The sequence below is a fragment of the Coenobita brevimanus genome, chromosome 86 (assembly GCF_032717465.1).
Source record: "Coenobita brevimanus isolate Jiangsu-jjx chromosome 86, ASM3271746v2, whole genome shotgun sequence".
In the NCBI taxonomy this organism is placed as follows: domain Eukaryota; kingdom Metazoa; phylum Arthropoda; class Malacostraca; order Decapoda; family Coenobitidae; genus Coenobita; species Coenobita brevimanus.
Window position 1 is genome coordinate 4,042,637 of NC_137039.1, and position 18,626 is coordinate 4,061,262.

The 18,626-nt window shown below is 45.4% G+C and overlaps 1 protein-coding gene across 1 annotated transcript in view; it reads left to right on the plus strand.

Annotated features, from left to right (window-relative positions):
* Nucleotides 1–18,626, plus strand: part of LOC145410764 (uncharacterized) — a 116,357-nt gene that overhangs the window by 40,908 nt on the left and 56,823 nt on the right. Inside the window, exons 19-20 of the mRNA XM_080280866.1 lie at nt 12,917–13,094; nt 14,077–14,186. Of these exons, the coding sequence (XP_080136992.1) occupies nt 12,917–13,094; nt 14,077–14,186 (288 nt within the window). The remainder of the gene's footprint in view (nt 1–12,916; nt 13,095–14,076; nt 14,187–18,626) is intronic.

Below are 18,626 nucleotides of genomic sequence, written 5' to 3' on the forward strand. Positions count from 1 at the left end.
TTTTAACGTGACAGCGTTTGGATTGGCCCTAGCAGATAGGTATATGTGAAGCTACAGAATGTGGTGAAAGTCCCCCCCACCCCACCTGCTGGAGCCAGAATTTCGAGGGCTTGAGTGATGAGTGAATGGAAATGTGGCCCATTGAAATGGGCAAACTTTGGCTGTCTGGATGTTGCTACTCCTCACCCTGCCCTGGGGTGAGAAAGGAGGTCCGGATGATGAATGATGATGATGATGTGCTGTTCGAGATGACTGGTTTAAGAGTGTGATTGTAAATGTGTATAAGGGAAAGGTGATGCCCTGGAAAGAGGAAATAATGGAGGCATAAAGACTTTGGATCAGATAATGAAGTGAATGGAGAGAGTCCCGGAAAATGTAACGGAAAGAGTGAATACTGATGATATGTACTGTAGTTTGGGTTTATGCCAGGCAAAGGGGACCACTGATGCCATATTCATCATTCGACAGCTTAAGGAAAAATACATAGGATTTAAGAGGGAGTTGAATTTTGGTTTTTATTTGGAGAAGGCCTTTGACAGATCCCCCTGGGAGATGGTGAAGTGGGCAGTGGGAAAGGTAGAGATCAAGGACTGGCTGGTTAGAGTGGTTATGGCAATGCATATGTGATAGTGAACGGGATTTGTGTGGTGAGCTTCCAGTGAATGTTGGCATGCATGAGGAAGGGTGTGTAAAACGAATTCTTTTTAGGGGACACAAGAGAGAATTTCAACCAATCGGGAGGAAAAAGACGCGGCAGGAGATGGAAATATGGTCAGACATTGTGTGATGTCGATACCGAGGATTAAAAACCACAGTCCTGTAGAATATGCCAACCAGGGGCGTATGTATCGTTTTGTGTGTGTGTGTGTTTTTTTTAATGCAAAGAATGGCAGAGTTTGAAGGATTTTTACAGTCCAGTAGTAATGTACGGTGTAATAAGGAAAATAAATCTCTAAGGAGGAGCTGCTAGGGAGTTGTAGAATGAGTTTATATCTGTAATTTTTATCAGAGTGTTCCATTAAGCTGTATGTATTGCTTATCAGACTTAACATGGCTGAGATCTTATATTTGCTGCTTATTTCTCATATCGTTATTACAGGCAGAAGATGACGATAACACGGCTCTGCATATCTTCAACAGCACTTTTTCGTGACTAGCATCATATTCTAATGTCAGGCTCTTGTTACAGCTCAGCATTCAAGATGGAGAGATGGCAATTTTAGGCCAAGTTAAAGTGAAGTTCTATATCCATTCCATAGCACCTGTTCGTGACTATACAGGTCTTCCTCTAACACGGGCCAGATTCCTTCCTTGTGTAGGTCATTTTACTCATTTCACGTAGCCCAGTGCCAGGAAATGACAATGGTATGGCTCTACATCCTTTACATAGCACTCCTTCGTGACTAGCATCATGTTTTGGTGTTCATCTATTGTTACAACTCAGCATTCAAGATGGAGAGATGGTAATTTTAGGTCCATTTAGGGAAAAGAGAGTATTGTTCTATATTCTAGTGTTAATGTATCCTTACAGCTCAGCATTTAAGGTGAGGAGATGGCAATATTAGGCAAAGTGAAAGTGAATAGAGTATGGTAAACATCTAAGTATAATTTCTGACTTTGTTTGCTACGGTCCCTGATGCTTCCTCTACGACGGTTTTCTCTTATGCACTCAGCCTCCTAAGACCCAATCCCAGCTGAATAAAATCGTCTGGAGTCTAATAAAAGAAAAGTACTAGAGTTGTCACGATCATTGGAGGGTTAATATTTACAGCATGAACGCTCTCAGACATTTATAAATAGCTCACAGGTGCATATTAGCCTCTTGTATTAGCTAGAATAAAATACTAGAGTTACCCTGAAGATGAGAGGGCCTCCGTGCCCTCTAGTGGATGTAAAAGTAGCTGGGTAAAGTTTCACACAAGTTTCTGGGCTGAACAAGCATGGCATTCCATTGGTCAGTCAGTGGTACTCGGACGATAAGAGGGTGAGGCTGCGTCGGCTCCGTCTCCTGCTGTAAGTGTTAAATTTTACTGTTTTGGGGTTAAATTTCGCTGTTTTTGCCATTAAGATGATTCAGATAGGACACAGAGGTATCTTGCTGCCAACCAGGAAGTGTCATAGGTCAAATAGATTCAACAGATGAGGGCAATAGACGTCGTTTTGCTGGTTAGGGGGTAGTGATGGTGTGTAGGCTTCTCCTCTTGCTGCAAGTGTTGGGTTTTGCTGTTTTTGGCCATTAAGGTGACTAAATTAGGACACGGGGATATCTTACGGTCAGCCAGGAAGCGTTGTAGGCCAAAGAAATTGTAGAAAATAAGGGAAATGGATGTAATTTTAATAGTCGTGTATCGTCACCTATATCTATAGCCCTAATTGTCTAGATATCTATAGTCAGACGCCTTAAACCCGTAAGGGGTGGCCACAAACAAATCGCCTCCATGTCGCCCTATACACTGCCATTTCGCTGCCCTCCCCCAACGTACACCCGCCTGTCTCGTATACCTCTCTACTCCATCCCTCCATCCCATCCCCTTCACTATACTCATTTTACTCTAACTTGGCCTAAATTGCAATCTCTTTATCTCGAATCCTGAGTTGTAACAATAGAATATTATGCTAGTCACGAAAAAGTGCTGTTTCAAAGACGCTACTGAGACACGTGAAAAGCTGCAAATGGACGAAAATTTGGGCCAAGTTAAGGTGAAAGGAGTAGAGTACAGAATCCTCCTTGATAACATAAAAGTTTCCGGATTAAAATGAACTAGAAAAAATTATCATCATCATCATCATCGTCATCATCATCTATCTACTGCTACTATCTACTGCCAGACACCTCAGTCATCATCATCATCATCATCATCATCATCATCACCATCATCATCATCACCACCATCATCATCATCAATCTACTGCTACTATCTACTGCCAGACACCTCAGTCATCATCATCATCATCATCATCATCATCATCATCATCATCATCATCATCATCATCAATCTACTGCTACTATCTACTGCCAGACACCTCAGTCATCATCATCATCATCATCATCATCATCATCATCATCATCATCATCATCAATCTACGGTTACTATCTACTGCCAGACACCTCAGTCATCATCATCATCATCATCATCAATCTACTGCTACTATCTACTGCCAGACACCTCAGTCATCATCATCATCATCATCATCATCATCATTAAATTTTTGCATACCTTCACTCTTACAAACATGCAGACAGTTTGACTTACACACTGGTATTCGCACAGAGTAATTACGCACACAGAGCACGCACACAAGTACGCACACACTGAGAACGCACACTAACACGCACACATTGAATACGCACACACTGAATACGTGCGCACTGAACACGCACACAATAAACACACACACACACACACACACACACACACACACACACACACACACACACACACACACACACACACACACACACACACACACACACACACACACACACACACACACACACACACACACACACACACACACACACACACAGAACACGCACACAATAAACACGCACACAATAAACACGCACATTGAACACGTACATACTGAACACGTACACACTGAACAAGCACAATTTGACTAAGTACATACTGAACACACACACAATTTGACTACGTACACACTTAGCACGTACACACTGATGCACGCATACACCGTTGCACGCACACACCGATGCACGTACACACTGATGCACGCACACACCGTTGCACGCACACACCGATGCACGTACGCACTGATGCAAGCACACACCGATGCACGTACACACTGATGCTCGCACACACCGATGCACGTACACGCTGTGGCATGTACGCACTAAACGCGCACACGCTGTGGCATGTACGCACTAAACGCGCACACGGAGCAGGCACACACTAATGCACGCACGTATTCATTCGCGCAAACACTGATACCAGCACTGATCAGAGCACGCACGCACACTAATATACGCACACACTGATACACACAGGCACTGTTACACACAGGCAGTGATACATACAGGCACTGATACACACAGGCAGTGATACACACAGGCAGTGATACACACAGGCAGTGATACACACAGGCAGTGATACACACAGGCACTGATACACGCACACTCAGATACGAGCACAGAAACACGCACACAATGATGTACACACACAAGTTCACACACATACTGATACACACACACACACACACACACACACACACACACACACACACACACAGCCACTAAACAGGTGGTGGGTCATATTTAGTTGACGTGTCGGAGTGCGGAGATAGACAGATAGGACAGAGAGAGAGAGAGGGGGGGGGGAGGCATGAGGTAAGATAGAGAGAGCGGGGGGGATGGGCATGAGGCAAGTCAGGCAGGGAGAAGGAGGGTAGACTGTTGTTGTTCGTGTTCCTCCTCCAAATTCCCCTGTTCGTCAACGCGATAGGATGGCCGGGGATACTGTAGAGATGGAAGGCAAAAGTGGCAGGAGATAAATTATATAAAATGGTGATCCCTGAACCTTACCTGTATCGAATCGTTCGTGTCGTATCTTTTTTAAAGGATCTAACATGTTTGCATGCGTCGTCGGCCTTGGTCACATAATGGCGGCTCTCCACACTGCACAATCTTTTGCAGCCTCCCTATTCACTCCCTTATCCCTGAGATAACACACTATGACCTCGTCCCAGGCCTTTTCCGGTCTGCCTCTAGCAACCCTACTGTACCTCCGACTTTCACACCTCTCTCTCCTTACCCTATTGTCATCCTCCATCCTCTCCACATCTCCAAACCATCTCAATCAACCCCTCCACATCACTACACCAATACACTCCTGTCCCATCCTTCCTCTTAACTCGTCAATATTAAACCTACCCCCCCCCCCACACACACACATACACTCCCAGGCCTCGCATTGAAGGAGACATTTCACATCCATCTAATCATTGTTATTTCTGAACGAAATATGGTGACTACGTGAACCTAGGATAGGTAAAGATTCTTTAATTCCCCTGAACCAGAGTGACGTGATTCTTATTTTATTCTTATTGTTATCAAGCGATTTTATTCAGCTTACGAGCAGCCTCTCGTACTAAAGACTTTATTAGTACTGCATCTGACTCCTTCAGTTTGAAAAGTGTACCCTAAGCTGAATAAAATCATCAGGCTGCTGCATGATTAAAATGAACGACGTTTCCTGGCTGAATGGGTTAGCACTACCATGATCATTTGCCCCGACATTATCCAATTTATTCACGTTCTCGATAACTGACTGAAATTTTGGTAGTCATGGTCGGTGACAGGATGGGGCTTTGACCATAATGGCTTTCAGGTTGGCTCTCATGACTGTACAGTTCACATATTTGCCTAAAGATCGTGATTTACACCCTTCCTTGATCAGGGCATGCGTTCTGACGTCGTGCGTTGTGTGAACTACGGGGGGAGGGGGGTGAAGATTGGCAGTACCCCCACCCCTTCACGAAATTACTTAAAAGAAATAATGCGTGTACTCTATTGGATGACGGATGTGGACGTATTATAACTACATATTTACACGGCACAGCAGTTCCACTATGACACGAGCTGTTGACAATGCTGGTGCTCTTGGGTCTAAAGAAGCTATTTTTTCGGTGACAATCCCTACTAAGAAATGAGTTCATTATTCACACACCCGTCCGGCAAGGGAGATACAATAATCCTGGTTAACATCTGTTTATTTCGAAGGTGCCCTGAGGTTTATGAAAAGTCCCAAACACTCCTTGCTAATTAAACAGCCGATGGAAAATATGTTAAATACCATTGTTAAATTTGCCAATATTTACAAACAACCACACTGATATATTTCCAGAGGTGGATTTTTGTGTTTTGGCGTCGTAGCAGTGGCTAATTGTACACACCATCTCTAAACTGTCACCTTCTCTATGCCCGCTACTCCAGTCCCCCTTCCCTACCCCCTCACTTCTTCCCTACCCCCTCACTTCTTCCCTACCCCCTCACCTCTTCCCTACCCCCTCATCTCTTCTCACCTCTTCCCTCTACCCCCTCACCTTTTCCTTCTACCCCCTCACCTCTTCCCTCTACCCCCTCACCTCTTCCCTCTACCCCCTCACCTCTTCCCTCTACCCCCTCACCTCTTCCCTCTACCCCCTCACCTCTTCCCTCTACCCCCTCAGCTCTTCCCTCTACCCCCTCAGCTCTTCCCTCTACCCCCTCAGCTCTTCCCTCTACCCCCTCACCTCTTCCCTCTACCCCCTCACCTCTTCCCTCTACCCCCTCACCTCTTCCCTACCCCCTCACCTTTTCCCTCTACCCCCTCACCTCTTCCCTCTACCCCCTCACCTCTTCCCTACCCCCTCATCTCTTCCATCAACCCCCTCCCCTGTTCCCTACCCCCTCACCTCTTCCCTCTACCCCCCTCATCTCTCCCCTACCTCCTCACCTTTTCCCTCGACCCCATCACCTCTTCCCTCTACCCCCTCACCTCTTCCCTCTACCCCCTCACCTCTTCCCTACCCCCTCACCTCTTGCTTACCCTCTCACCTCTTTCCTACCCCCTCACCTCTTTCCTACCCCCTCACCTCTTCCCTACCCCCTCACCTCTTGCTTACCCCCTCACCTCTTCCCTCTACCCCCTCACCCCTTCCCTCTACCCCCTCACCTCTTCCCTCTACCCCCTCACCTCTTCCCTCTACCCCTCACCTCTTCCCTACCCCCTCATCTCTTCCCTCAACCCCCCTCCCCTGTTCCCTACCCCCCACACCTCTTCCCTACCCCCTCACCTCTTCCCTCTACCCCCCTCCCCTTCCCTCTACCCCCTCCCCTCTTCCCTCTACCCCCTCATCTCTTCCCTACCCCCTCACCTCTTCCTTCTACCTCCCCCCCTCCCATCTCCCTGCCACCAGTCAAACCTCACCTACCCTCACACCTCTGCTCTCCACCTCTCAGGTTGAATTTTTCCTTTGACACGAAGAAAGAAGAGGATTTTCGCACGACCAAGCAGGCAGAGGATATTTACACGGCCAGGCAAGCAAAGGATATTTACACCGACACGACAGACGACAGGAGTGGGAAATAATCGCTTTCTTCACAAGTAAAAGGTATTTGAACCATTTTTAAACTTTTTGAAATTTGAAATATTTTTTTCTGAGCTGTTCTCACATCGTACACTTAGTCATGCATTTTGTTTATTGTTAAAAGAGTTATTTTCACACACACACACACACACACACAAACACACGTACACGCACACGCACACGCACACACACACACACACACACACACACACACACACACACACACACACACACACACACACACACACGCACACGCACACGCACACGCACGAAACACGCACACGCACCACACACGCACACGCACAGATCTCTCTCTCTCTCTCTCTCTCTCTCTCTCTCTCTCAAATTTTGCACGAGAGCACTGATAGCTGTGTGGTGGTTGTGACGGTGGTGATGTCAGCGGTGTTGGTGGTGGTGGTGTGTGGTTGTGATGGTGGTGGTAGTACGTGGTTGTGGTAGTGGTGATAATGTTATGCTGGTGGTTGTATTACGATGGAGTGTGGTTGTGATGGAGTGTGGTTGTGGTGGTGGTGGTGGTGGTAGTGTGGGTGTGGTGATGGTACAGTATGGCTGTGAAGAACTTAAAGGAAGGATGTGTGGAATGGGAAGGAATTGGGTGACAAGTTGGGGTTAGAAGACATTGACGTAAGTTTGCAATATAATGTTGGTGTTATGGAAAATAAATCGCTCAGGGAAATGCGCTACGAAGCCTGCTATGCCACCCAGAATACGGGACATAGGCTCAGCAGTGGCATATAGTGCGTACTTTGGCCTAATTGATATTTGCTCCACAGAAAACGATGGAAACGCCGGAGGACGAGATGTCAACCCTGGCCAGCGAGATGGCAACTGCAGGCGAGGGGGAAGGCGAAGCTGCAGCCCCAGAAGACGAGATGGCAACCTCAGAAGACGAGATGGCAACCTCAGAAAACATGGCAACCTCAGGAGACGAGATGGCAACCTCAGAAGAAATGGCAACCTCAGAAGACATGGCAACCTCAGAAGAAGGGGTGGCAACTACGGAAGAAATGGCAGCTGTAGACGACGAGATGGCCGCTCGAGAACATGGCAAGCCCTGCAGAGGAACTGGTGCGGCGTGTGTTGTAGCTTGTACTGATAGGTGATGTGGTAGGGAGGGTAGCAGCAGCTGTGGCGGCACCTGTATAGCGTTACTCTGGTAGGCATTACATTCCTTAGGCACCTTTGATGTTCCTGTATTTCCCCAGGCGATGCAGAGACGGCTGCGAGGGAGAGACGAGACGGCCGAGAGACCAGGGGAGACCGGAGAGCCTGCATGGAGATCGGAGCGCCGGACAGGACAGGTGACAGGTTGTATTTTTCTTTGTATTTTCCTTTAGGGTGTGATTGTGTGTGCGTGAGTTTTTTTCTTTTTTTTTTTTTGCGTGTGTGTGTGTGTGTTTAGTTCCCAGGAGGTGGGGTGGGGGGAGGCGGGAAAGGGGGGACTTCCTTCCACTTCCATCTTCCTCTCCGTCTGTCCTGTCTGCCTGTCCTCAGCGCAGCCGAACGTGCTGGGATGGTGTGTCTGTCTGTTAGTGTCTGTCTGCTTTAGTGCTTCTTTCTCTTCCCCACCTTTACTTTTTTATGCGCTTTTTCTTTTTCTGTCGTTCTAGAGTGAGCGTGATGGAGAGAGGGTAGAGGGGCGAGTAGGAGCGAGGGAGCGAGTTGGAGATAGACATAGGACCTACTACATAATATTAATTGCTAAAGGTATCTTGCCCGTATTTAACTGATATACTTTGATAATACTTGAAACATTTGCTCTAGTCCAATACTTTTGTGATATACTTTGAGATACTTTAATATATAAAATCTTCTGCCAGAGTAACCTAACAGCTGCTGCCATTGCTACTTGTATACTTTGTAAATGTATTGTAATTGTAAACTCTTGTAAAACACTAAAGATAATAAAAGAATCAGCTGTATATCAACTTTACTTTGCCCTTTATGGTATTACAAATGACTAAAATACAATATCACAGAAAAAGTAAAGTATGCAAAGAAAGCCTACAATGCTATACTCTAGTTGCCAAAGACATGGAACAGAGTACACAGTAGACTCCAGCACAAGTTAACTTGCTGCTATAAACTCTTGGGTATAAAAACCCACAATTCAACTTTGACTTTATACCAGTTCCACCATCTCGAAAAATCCTAAGTCCAAAAAGCACTCCAATTTGGACTTAGGATTTTTTCGAGTGACTGGATCTGGTATAAGTCTTAAGGGCACCAAAACCCTTACTTCGGACTTAGACTTTATACCCACCAGAGAAGTGGGTATAAAGTCTAGGGATATAAAAGCCCTACTTCAACTTAGAAACTGCCTTCCCCGTATCACATGGTATAATAACACCTCCATCTACCCCACACGACTTATTCTTTACCTTTTTGTTGTCTCTGTCCTCTTCTTCATCACTCGCTTCCCTCTCGCTGCCGCGTATCATCCTCTTTCTCTTCTCTCTTGTACTGATGACCTCCGTAAACCCGGTATCCATATCTATTTCTTCCTCGTTGCCACCCAAGGGGGCCTCCCTTCCCTCGTTCATGGCCATGGCACTAGCCATTTCAGGGAACGTTGGTTTTGTAGTGCATCCGATCAGTTTCAACTCAGTTGTTAAATTACTGTGTGATGAAGCGCTCTGGGAAGCATGTTTGCCTGCCGCGGAGGTCAAGGACAGAATGAAGAGGGTGTATGTAGGTGAAGTGGAGGGAGGGAGAGGGAGGGGTAGACCGAGGATGAGGTGGAGGGATGGAGTTGAGAGGTATATGAGGGGGGGGTGAGTTGGGGGGAGGGTAGTCAAATGGTGGGTGACAGAGCGACTTGGAGGCGTTTTGTCTGCGGCCACTCTTTGCGGGATTAGGGCGTCGGGCTATAGATAGATAGATCTATCGGTGGATAAATCAATAATTATATGGCGTCACGGTAGGGTCAGGCTCCATATTACCTCACCCTTACCAGCTTACTTCGGCATTTGTCAGGTTAATATACATAATACATTCACTGTTATGTCCATCCATCTCTCTCATTCTCCTCATCTCACCCTGTTTACTCCCCTCTCATCATCATCATCATCATCATCATCATCATCATCATCATCATCATCATCATCATCATCATCATATTTCCCAGTTCTGTATTATATAACCATCTTTTTTTTTTTTTTTTTTTTTTTTTTTTTTTTTACATACTACGTAAATGTAAGATGTGTTGTACTTCATGAATATAGGATATGGCTGTATGATAGGCCAGCCAGTTGCAAGTAATGGTGTGTGTGTGTGTGTGTGTGTGTGTGCCTGTGTGTATGTGTGTGTGTGTGTGTGTGTGTGTGTGTGTGTGTGTGTGTGTGTGTGCGTGCCTGTGTGTATGTGTGTGCGTGTATGTGTGTGTGTGTGTGTGTGTGTGTGTGTGTGTGTGTGTGTGTGTGCCTGTGTGTTTGTGTGTGTGTGTGTGTGTGTGTGTGTGTGTGTGTGTGTGTGTGTGTGTGTGTGTGTGTGTGTGTGTGTGTTTAATTCACCGGGTCGGTCAGGATCACTTGATGGTCGTGATCGTCAGCTTTTACCCCCCCGGAAGGGAGCTGAGAGCTCATATAGTCCGATCTAAGGGCAAGGCTGTGACCATACACCCACACACCAGTCCCCTTGCTCTAGGGGGACAGTAACCACCCACTTCGTCAGTGAAACTTTTCGCAACGTGTGTGTGTGTGTGTGTGTGTAAACTTAACCCATTAGCTGTGGTGGCTTCTCTTCAGTTAACATAAAATCGTTTACTGTATGCTGAAGTATATATACATATATATTTATTTTCCGGTCACAGCGTTCATCTAGCACGTCATATACTGTTCAGTTCTGCCGAGTTGCACTTAGCTGAACGTATCGATGTAACGTTAGCCAAAACAAAATACCGTCTTTGTAACTAATTCGCATCTTACAGTTTCGATATCTAATCTCATTGTTCGTACATCACGATACTTTAGGCAGACAAGAAAATAATCTACCGAAATAGAAAACGCTAGTTACATGGATAACTGATATATTTTTCGTTCCTGGACTAGGCACATTTTACCCCTCTCCTATTCTGTCCTACTTTAGCCTAAACCAACCCATCCTAACCTACTCTTCTCTGCCCTACACTACCCTACCCCAGCCTACCCTGCCCTAGCGTTCCCTACCCTATCCTACCGCTGAGGTCTCCTGTAGGGATCCTCGTTCTTCGGTTTTTGCCAGGCTTAGGGAGGTGGAGGAGATTAAGGTGTTGGACATCCGTTCTGGGGGCGGAGAGACTTACAACATTCCTTTGTCTTGTTGTAAACTTTGGTCTACCCTTTCCCTGTCATGACACTTCTCCGGAGTCGATAATATTCCCCATGTAGTGCTGAGGTACCTGGATGATGAAGCAGTGTTTTTTTTTTCTTTTTTAAGGAAAGGGGGGGGGAAGGAAGGTTGTGTGGAGGGGAAGGGAAAGTGGGAAAGGAGGAAGGAAGGAGGAGTGGAAAGATGGTGGGCTGGCCACCTTGCTTTTTTTTTTCCTATGGTTTGTTTGTTTAATGGTCTGTTTGTTTATTTATTTATTTATTTAATTGTTTATTTGTTTAATAATTGTATTTGTATTTTTATTTGTTGTATTTATAATTTTGTTTTATTTATTTGTTTGTATAACTAGCCAGCTAGCTAAATGTTTCGTTGTTTTTTGTGGTTGATGTCGGGTGGTTTGTTGGCGACTAGCAACAGTATTGCAGTCTTTTGTGGACACTTGTCAGTGTTTGTTGGTAGATGCGGGTACTGTTTGGGTAACTGGTTTGAGTTCATTTCGTTCCCGTAGAGTTTCATAGGGAGTGTATGGGATGTGGGTCGTTGTGAGATGCGGGACTCGCTAGCGGGAGTTAGGTCGGGCTGGGATTGTAGTTCTGGTGGGAGTTTTAGTAGATGGGGACAGGGTCTGGGTTTTCTGCTATGGTTTTTAGGCTGCTTGGGAACCATTTGTGTAAGATGAGGTTCCTTTCCTCAGTGATGCTTTTTAAGGTGTTGTACGTTTCGTTATCAAATTCTTCGATTTTTTCCCATATCTTTTTGGCTTGGTTGTGTACTTTAATATTCAAGGGTTTGGTTTTGGTGATTGTATGTATTTGTTCTGTAGTTAAGGTGTAGGGGTAGTGTTGGTTGGTTGCAAATCGGAGAGCCTTATTTTGAATTGTTTGTAGTTTCCTTAGTTGAGTGTGGCTGAAGGTGTGTGTAGGGATGGGTGGATATTCGAGGATGGGAAGAACAAGTGCTTTGACTAGGTGGGTTTTAATTTGTATTGGCATGTCTTTGAATCTGTATAATCGACTGAGTGCTCCAGTGGCTTTTTGTCTCCTGTCATTTGTGCTAGCGAGGTAGCCTGTTGAGTTGACCTTGAAACCTAGTATTTTCCCTTCCTCCTTAAATTCAATTAATTCGTCATTAATTATTAGTGGCTCTTTTCTTTTGTTTGCTAGTTGAATTACTGACAATTTATTAATGTTTGTTCGTATTTTCCACTGATTTTCATAAGCGTTTATTTTCTCAGCTTCTTGTTTGGTTCTGGAATTCATAACGTTCCTTGATGGTCCTGGGTAGTTTACGATCTGGGTAATATCGTCGGCATAACTGATATTTATGCCGTGTGTTGCTTGAGGGGTGTTACTTGTGAAGATGGTGAAAAGAGTTGGGGACAAGACACTCCCCTGGGGGACACCACAACCCAGGGCAAAGCTGGCACCAGTGTAATTATTTATCTTAATATTGGCTTTCCTATCATCTAAAAAATCGCATAGGATTTTCTCAGTTATTGTAGGGAGATTAAGGTGGAGGAATTTGTGTTTAAGACCGAGGTGCCACACCTTGTCGAAGGCTTTTGTGATGTCCCTGAGGACCACGTGACACTGACCCTTGTTGGCTTTGTGTATTGCAATATGTTCTGTTGCGACGGCGATTGGATGTGTGGTGCCTCTGTGGAATCGGAACCCGTATTGGTTTGTGTTGTATAAGTCATTGCTTTCTAGGTGTATTCTTAGTCTGTTGTTAATTATTCGTTCTAGGATTTTTCCAGGGACTTCTAATAGAGATATTGGTCTGTGGTTTTCTACTAGATGAGGATTTTTATTCTTTTTAGGGATTAACTTTATTGTTGCTTCTTTAAACTTGTCTGGGAAATATCCAGCTGAGATGATTGCATTAAATATGTGTCTCAGAGTTTCTTTGGCTATGCTGGGGAGGTTGGATAGAATAGTTTTGTTGACTCCGGTTTCTCCTGGGCAGGTTTTTCTCATGTTTTTTATGATGGCAGTAATTTCTCCTTCTGTGATGGGGGAGGTAAAGATTGTGTCAGAATCTAGTCTGGCTGGGTCTGCTGAATGATATGGAGTGAGTCTGTCGTGGTTTTTGATTAGATATTCTCTTACGTTGTTTTCGTGTTTTTGGTCGTTTTGTTCTTCGTCCTGTTCTTGAAAAATGGATTCCCAGTGTGATCTGTGGGTGCTTTCTTTTTCTGAGGGGGAGTGTTTTCTTTCTCCGTGGGGGTCAAGTATGTAGTGTGGGTCGGGGTTAGAGTAGCCTGAGAGAGTTTTTATTTTTCGCCAGAAGATGGTGGGGTCGTTGTATGAGTTGGCGGTGTTGGTAATGATGCTGGCCCAGTGTGTGTTATGTTCTGTCAATAAGGATGTGTGCAGCTGAGCTTGGAGCGCTTTGTATTGTGTGAAGTGTGCTCTTGTCCAGCCGTGTGTTTGGGAGTGTGATCTAAGTGCATTGTATTGTTGGATGAGAATCTGTGTGTCTCTGCTGTGTTTTGGATGTGTTATTGTTCTGTAAGAAGTTGTGGGGATGTTGTTATTGATTGCAGATTTGATTGAGGAGTACCAACTCTCGAGGGACTGATCTGTGTCTTCGAGTGTGCCTTCTTCAGGGTTAGGGAGGTTTGTAAAAGCTGTACATAATTCATGTTTGAAATCTTCCCAGTTGGCCAAGGAGAAATTGGGTCTGGGTGGAGTGGGGACAAGTATTGAGGCAGAGGAGATTGTAGCAACGATAGAGGTGTGGTCGCTGGTAGTGAGAGGCCCAGGGGAGAAGTAGATGTTGTGATGTGCATTCATGTTACTTAATGCTATGTCTGGGGTGGTGGTGGAGTTGTGGGAATAGTATGTGGGGAAATGGGGTCCTATAAATCTTATTGTGGTGTCAGAGATTAGTCTGGCTAGTTGTCTCCCGACGATGTTCGAGTTCCTATTACCCAGGAGATGGTGTCTGGCGTTGAGATCTCCTATAAGATATACAGGAGTGTTCCTTCTGAATAGGTTTATGAAATCTGGGGTTGGGAGGTATGGTCGGCTAGGAGGGAGGTATGCTGTGGCAATGATGATTTTGCCCGTGTGTGTTTGGATTTCTGCAGTGTCCTTCCTCCTGAGTCTTATAAATAGAATTTGGAGAGATTCGTCCACTCCTGCTTCTTGGCGGGGGGCTGTTGTCCTACCGTTTCACAAGCCAGGTATTGCAGGTCACCATCTTGGTTTGCGTGGTAGGTTGCCTTTACTGATTATGGAATTTTTCCGTATTGGTGCCACCTTGTTTCCCTCATATCCTCAAGAGGAGGGAGTGCCTCAAACTAGTGTCCTTAGTGTCACCGTCTTTGCTAAAGTTCAGGAAGATTTTGTTGGCTCTGCTCCGGAGGGAGTGTCTGCCTCGCCATATCCTCGCTATCCACATCCGTTTGGGTACAGGGTGAAGGCTGCCATGGGGGATGTGGATGTTCCAACCTTTCTTGTTTGTCCTGTGCGTGTACCAAGGATGGCTCCCTGGCTCCTCTCAGGGGTGCAACCGTGTGTTTACTTTCCTGAGAGAGGGGCCTTTCTTTCCTCACAGGCGGCTCTTTGCTATTTTTTTTAGAACATGCTTCCTCTCACAGTGTCTCGATTCTCGTATGTACTGATGGATTGAAATCCCGTGAGGGGACAGGCTTGGGTGTTATATTTCCCGATTTCATTCGTGGTAGTAGTCTTCCCCCCATCGTATCTACTTTTATCGCAGAACTTACTGCTATTTTACTCGCAGTCAAATTGATATTTAGCTTCCCTCCTGTTTGTTATACAGTTTTTAGCGACTCTGCCGATCTCCATTTTGTGTTTTCCCGTCCAATCCTCTTTTGTTGTCTACAATGTTTTAGAATGGCTGTGCTTGCTAGGGACTGCTTTGTGGTTTTGTACCATTGTGGGCAATGAGCAGGCTGACGCTCTGGCAAAGGCTGCTGCCTCTCGCCCATCCTCACCTCTCCCCTGCCTCGCTCAGTGATATTCATCTAACCACTCACTGTTTGCTCCCACTGGCAGAGTAGGTGGGATGCGGTGGAGGCCACCAAAATGTGTGATATTTGTGGGTAAACGGGCCCCTTCATTTGCCGAGGTCTGAATGCAGGTGGGAGACGGCTTTATGCTGGCTCCGAATGGGCCATTCCTGGTTCTCTCATTGATTTTTAATGAAGGACTATCCCCCTACTTTCTGTGTGGAATGCTTCGTCCCCCTGACTCTTCGGCTTTTGCTGATGGTGTCCACTGTTGGGGAATTGCGCCATCGTTACCTCTCTGAGCACCGGGCAGGAGAGGGATTGTAGTCTTCTGTTGGTACTTGGAGAGGATGCTTGTTGTGGTGGAGGGGGAAACCTTTGCTTGGTGTAGGCAGCTGCACTACCGTGTAAAATTTAGTATACAGTGGTTTTAGTGTTCTTAGTGTTTTAGTGTTTTTCTTGTTTTAATTATGAATTGTATTTTGTGTGTGTGTGTGTGTGTGTGTGTGTGTGTGTGTATTTCATCTTTTCGAGTGCTTTTATTCTCGTTGTCGTCCGGCGGCATATGACCCTGGTTGTTGTATCGCCAGATTTTATTGTATATGTTGTATGCAGTAGCTCTTGATATCTCTAAAGCTTTCGACAGAGTATGGCACCGTTCCCTGCTGTCCAAACTCCCTTGCTATGGACTAACGTCTTTTGTTCCTTTGATTTCTTCTTATCTTAGTGACAGGAAAATAAGAGTAAAAGTAGATGATGTATATTCGAATTTCCACTCAATTAACGCCGGCGTGCCGCAGGGATCAGTTCTGGAGCCAACCCTATTTCTGGTTCATATTAATGATCTCTTATCTGTCACTCACAATCCCATTCACTCATATGCAGATGACTCAACACTACATAGTTCATTCACACTCAGACATCCATTTACAAAGTCTAATATCTCTACCTCTCAACTCAATACAGCCATCTCCATAAATGAAGATCTATCTACAATCAGTGAATGGGGACAAAACAACCTTGTCTCTTTTAATGCTAGTAAAACTAAATATATACAGTTTACCAATAGACAGATATTGCCAGACTCGTACATTACCTTCAGTGCTACTAATATTCCCATCTCCAAAAGTATTGAAATTCTTGGTGTCTCACTTAACAGTGCCCTCAGCTGGACCTCTCATGTCAGATCACTTGCTAAAACCGCCTCAAAGAAACTTGGATTATTGTACAGAGTCCGTAACTTCTTCGCCGATGAGCAGTTAGCTATAATTTATAAGAGTCATGTGCGCTCTCAGCTTGAATATTGCTCACCCTTGTGGAATGGTTGTGGAGAGGTTGCATTAAGGCAACTAGACAAAATTCAGAATAAAGCTGTTAGAATCATTAACAACCCTGCCATTACATATAAACTACCTCCCCTGCAAGTAAGAAGGAATGTTGCCTCCCTTGCATTATTTTACAGATATTTTTTTGGCAAATGCTCAGACGAAGTTGCGTCCATGGTGCCACCTCTCCATGCCTTCCCTCGTGCTACACGGGCATCTGGTAGCGCTCATGACTGGAATGTCACTCAACCATATTGCAGAACTTCTGCCTATCAGAATTCTTTCATTCCCCGAACTGCATCTCTCTGGAACTCGCTTCCCCAGAGTTGTTTTCCTCCAAATTTCAACCTACAACTCTTCAAGTCTAACTGTTACAGATATTTTATGAACAGAGGACACCAGTAATCTGGTGTATGGATTATTTTTTTTTTCTCCATTTGTTTTTCCTTCCTCCGTTCTGTTATTAAAAAAAAAAAAAAAAAAAAAAAAAAAAAATATACTTATTCAGTTCAATTTACCCTACCCTACTGTTCTCAACCCTACACTAGCCTACCACAGCCTACCCTACCCTACCCTGCCATTGCCGACCCAACTCTACCCTACTTTAACCTACCCTCCCCTGTACAGCCCTTTCACCACTACATTACTTTTCCTGTTTTCTTCTCTCTACCTTCGGATGATTTTCTTCACCTCTACAGTAGAAAGAAATTTCGAACTGGAAGGGTTAAATACTGCCATCATCAACCCCATCTCTATCAGGGGATCTCCTAAGCTGAATAAAATCATGCGGTCAGCTAGGACAATGTAAATAAGTTGTTCTCGACTTGAAAGATTAAAATATGATTCTGTCCCGTCATCCTAAGAGGGTTTTCTGAAGCTGTAGGATATCGTCAGAAGCTAGCAAAGAGTAAAAGTGACATCCGCAAACCGAGAGCTCTGCGTCCAGCGCTCCGCGGTTCAAGTCCCAGAGGTGGACATATGTTTTGACGTGTAGACGTTACCAGGGCGTAGCTTGGTGGCCTACCCTTAAATATTCTGGACTAATGGTGGTCTAGCCTCGTGCACCTGCGCTCCACCACATAAAAAAAAAAATAAAAAGGAAAGCCAAGGGTCATGAGTGAACTAAAGGACTGAACTAAGCGGAGAAGAACAAAAATCGTAGAGAAGATCGCCCCAAATTTGATGAGACAGTGTAGTATAACTGAGTGAAATAGGCGTTGGATATGACGGAACTAAACGGCAGTTATACCCACCTCTCTTCTGTACCCTACACTACCCTGATTCAGCCTACCCTACCCTACCTTACCCAGCCCTACACTACCCTACCCAGCCCAACCCACCACCACCCAGCCCTATCCTACCCTGCCATAACCTATCCTACCCTCCCCAACGCAACCATAACCTACCCATGCTTACCCTCGCCTGCCCTAATCGACCCAACTCGTCAACCCTGCCATAACCGACCCATCCCTACCCTACCTCGGCATAATCAGCCCAATCTAACCTCACTCTGTCAAAACCGAACCGATCCTACCCCACCCTGCCAAAACCAACCCTGTCCTACTCCACCCTGCCAAACACGACCAACCCTTCCCCATCCTGCCAAAACTGACCCAATCCTACCCCACCCTGCCAAAACCGACCCAGTCCTACCCTACCCTGCCAAAACCGGCCCAATCCTACGCCGTCCTGCCAAAACTAACCCAACCTTACCCCACCTGGCCATAACCGACCCAACGCTACCCCACCCTGCCACAACAATCCCATCCCTACCCTACCTTAACCAAACCAGTCTTATCTAACACAGATCGAGTCCCGGAGGTGAACAAAGGTTTTTATATCATATAGACGTTTTATATTTTATATTTTGCAACTTTCAGAGGCATTTACTCAGTTTTAGGAGTCTT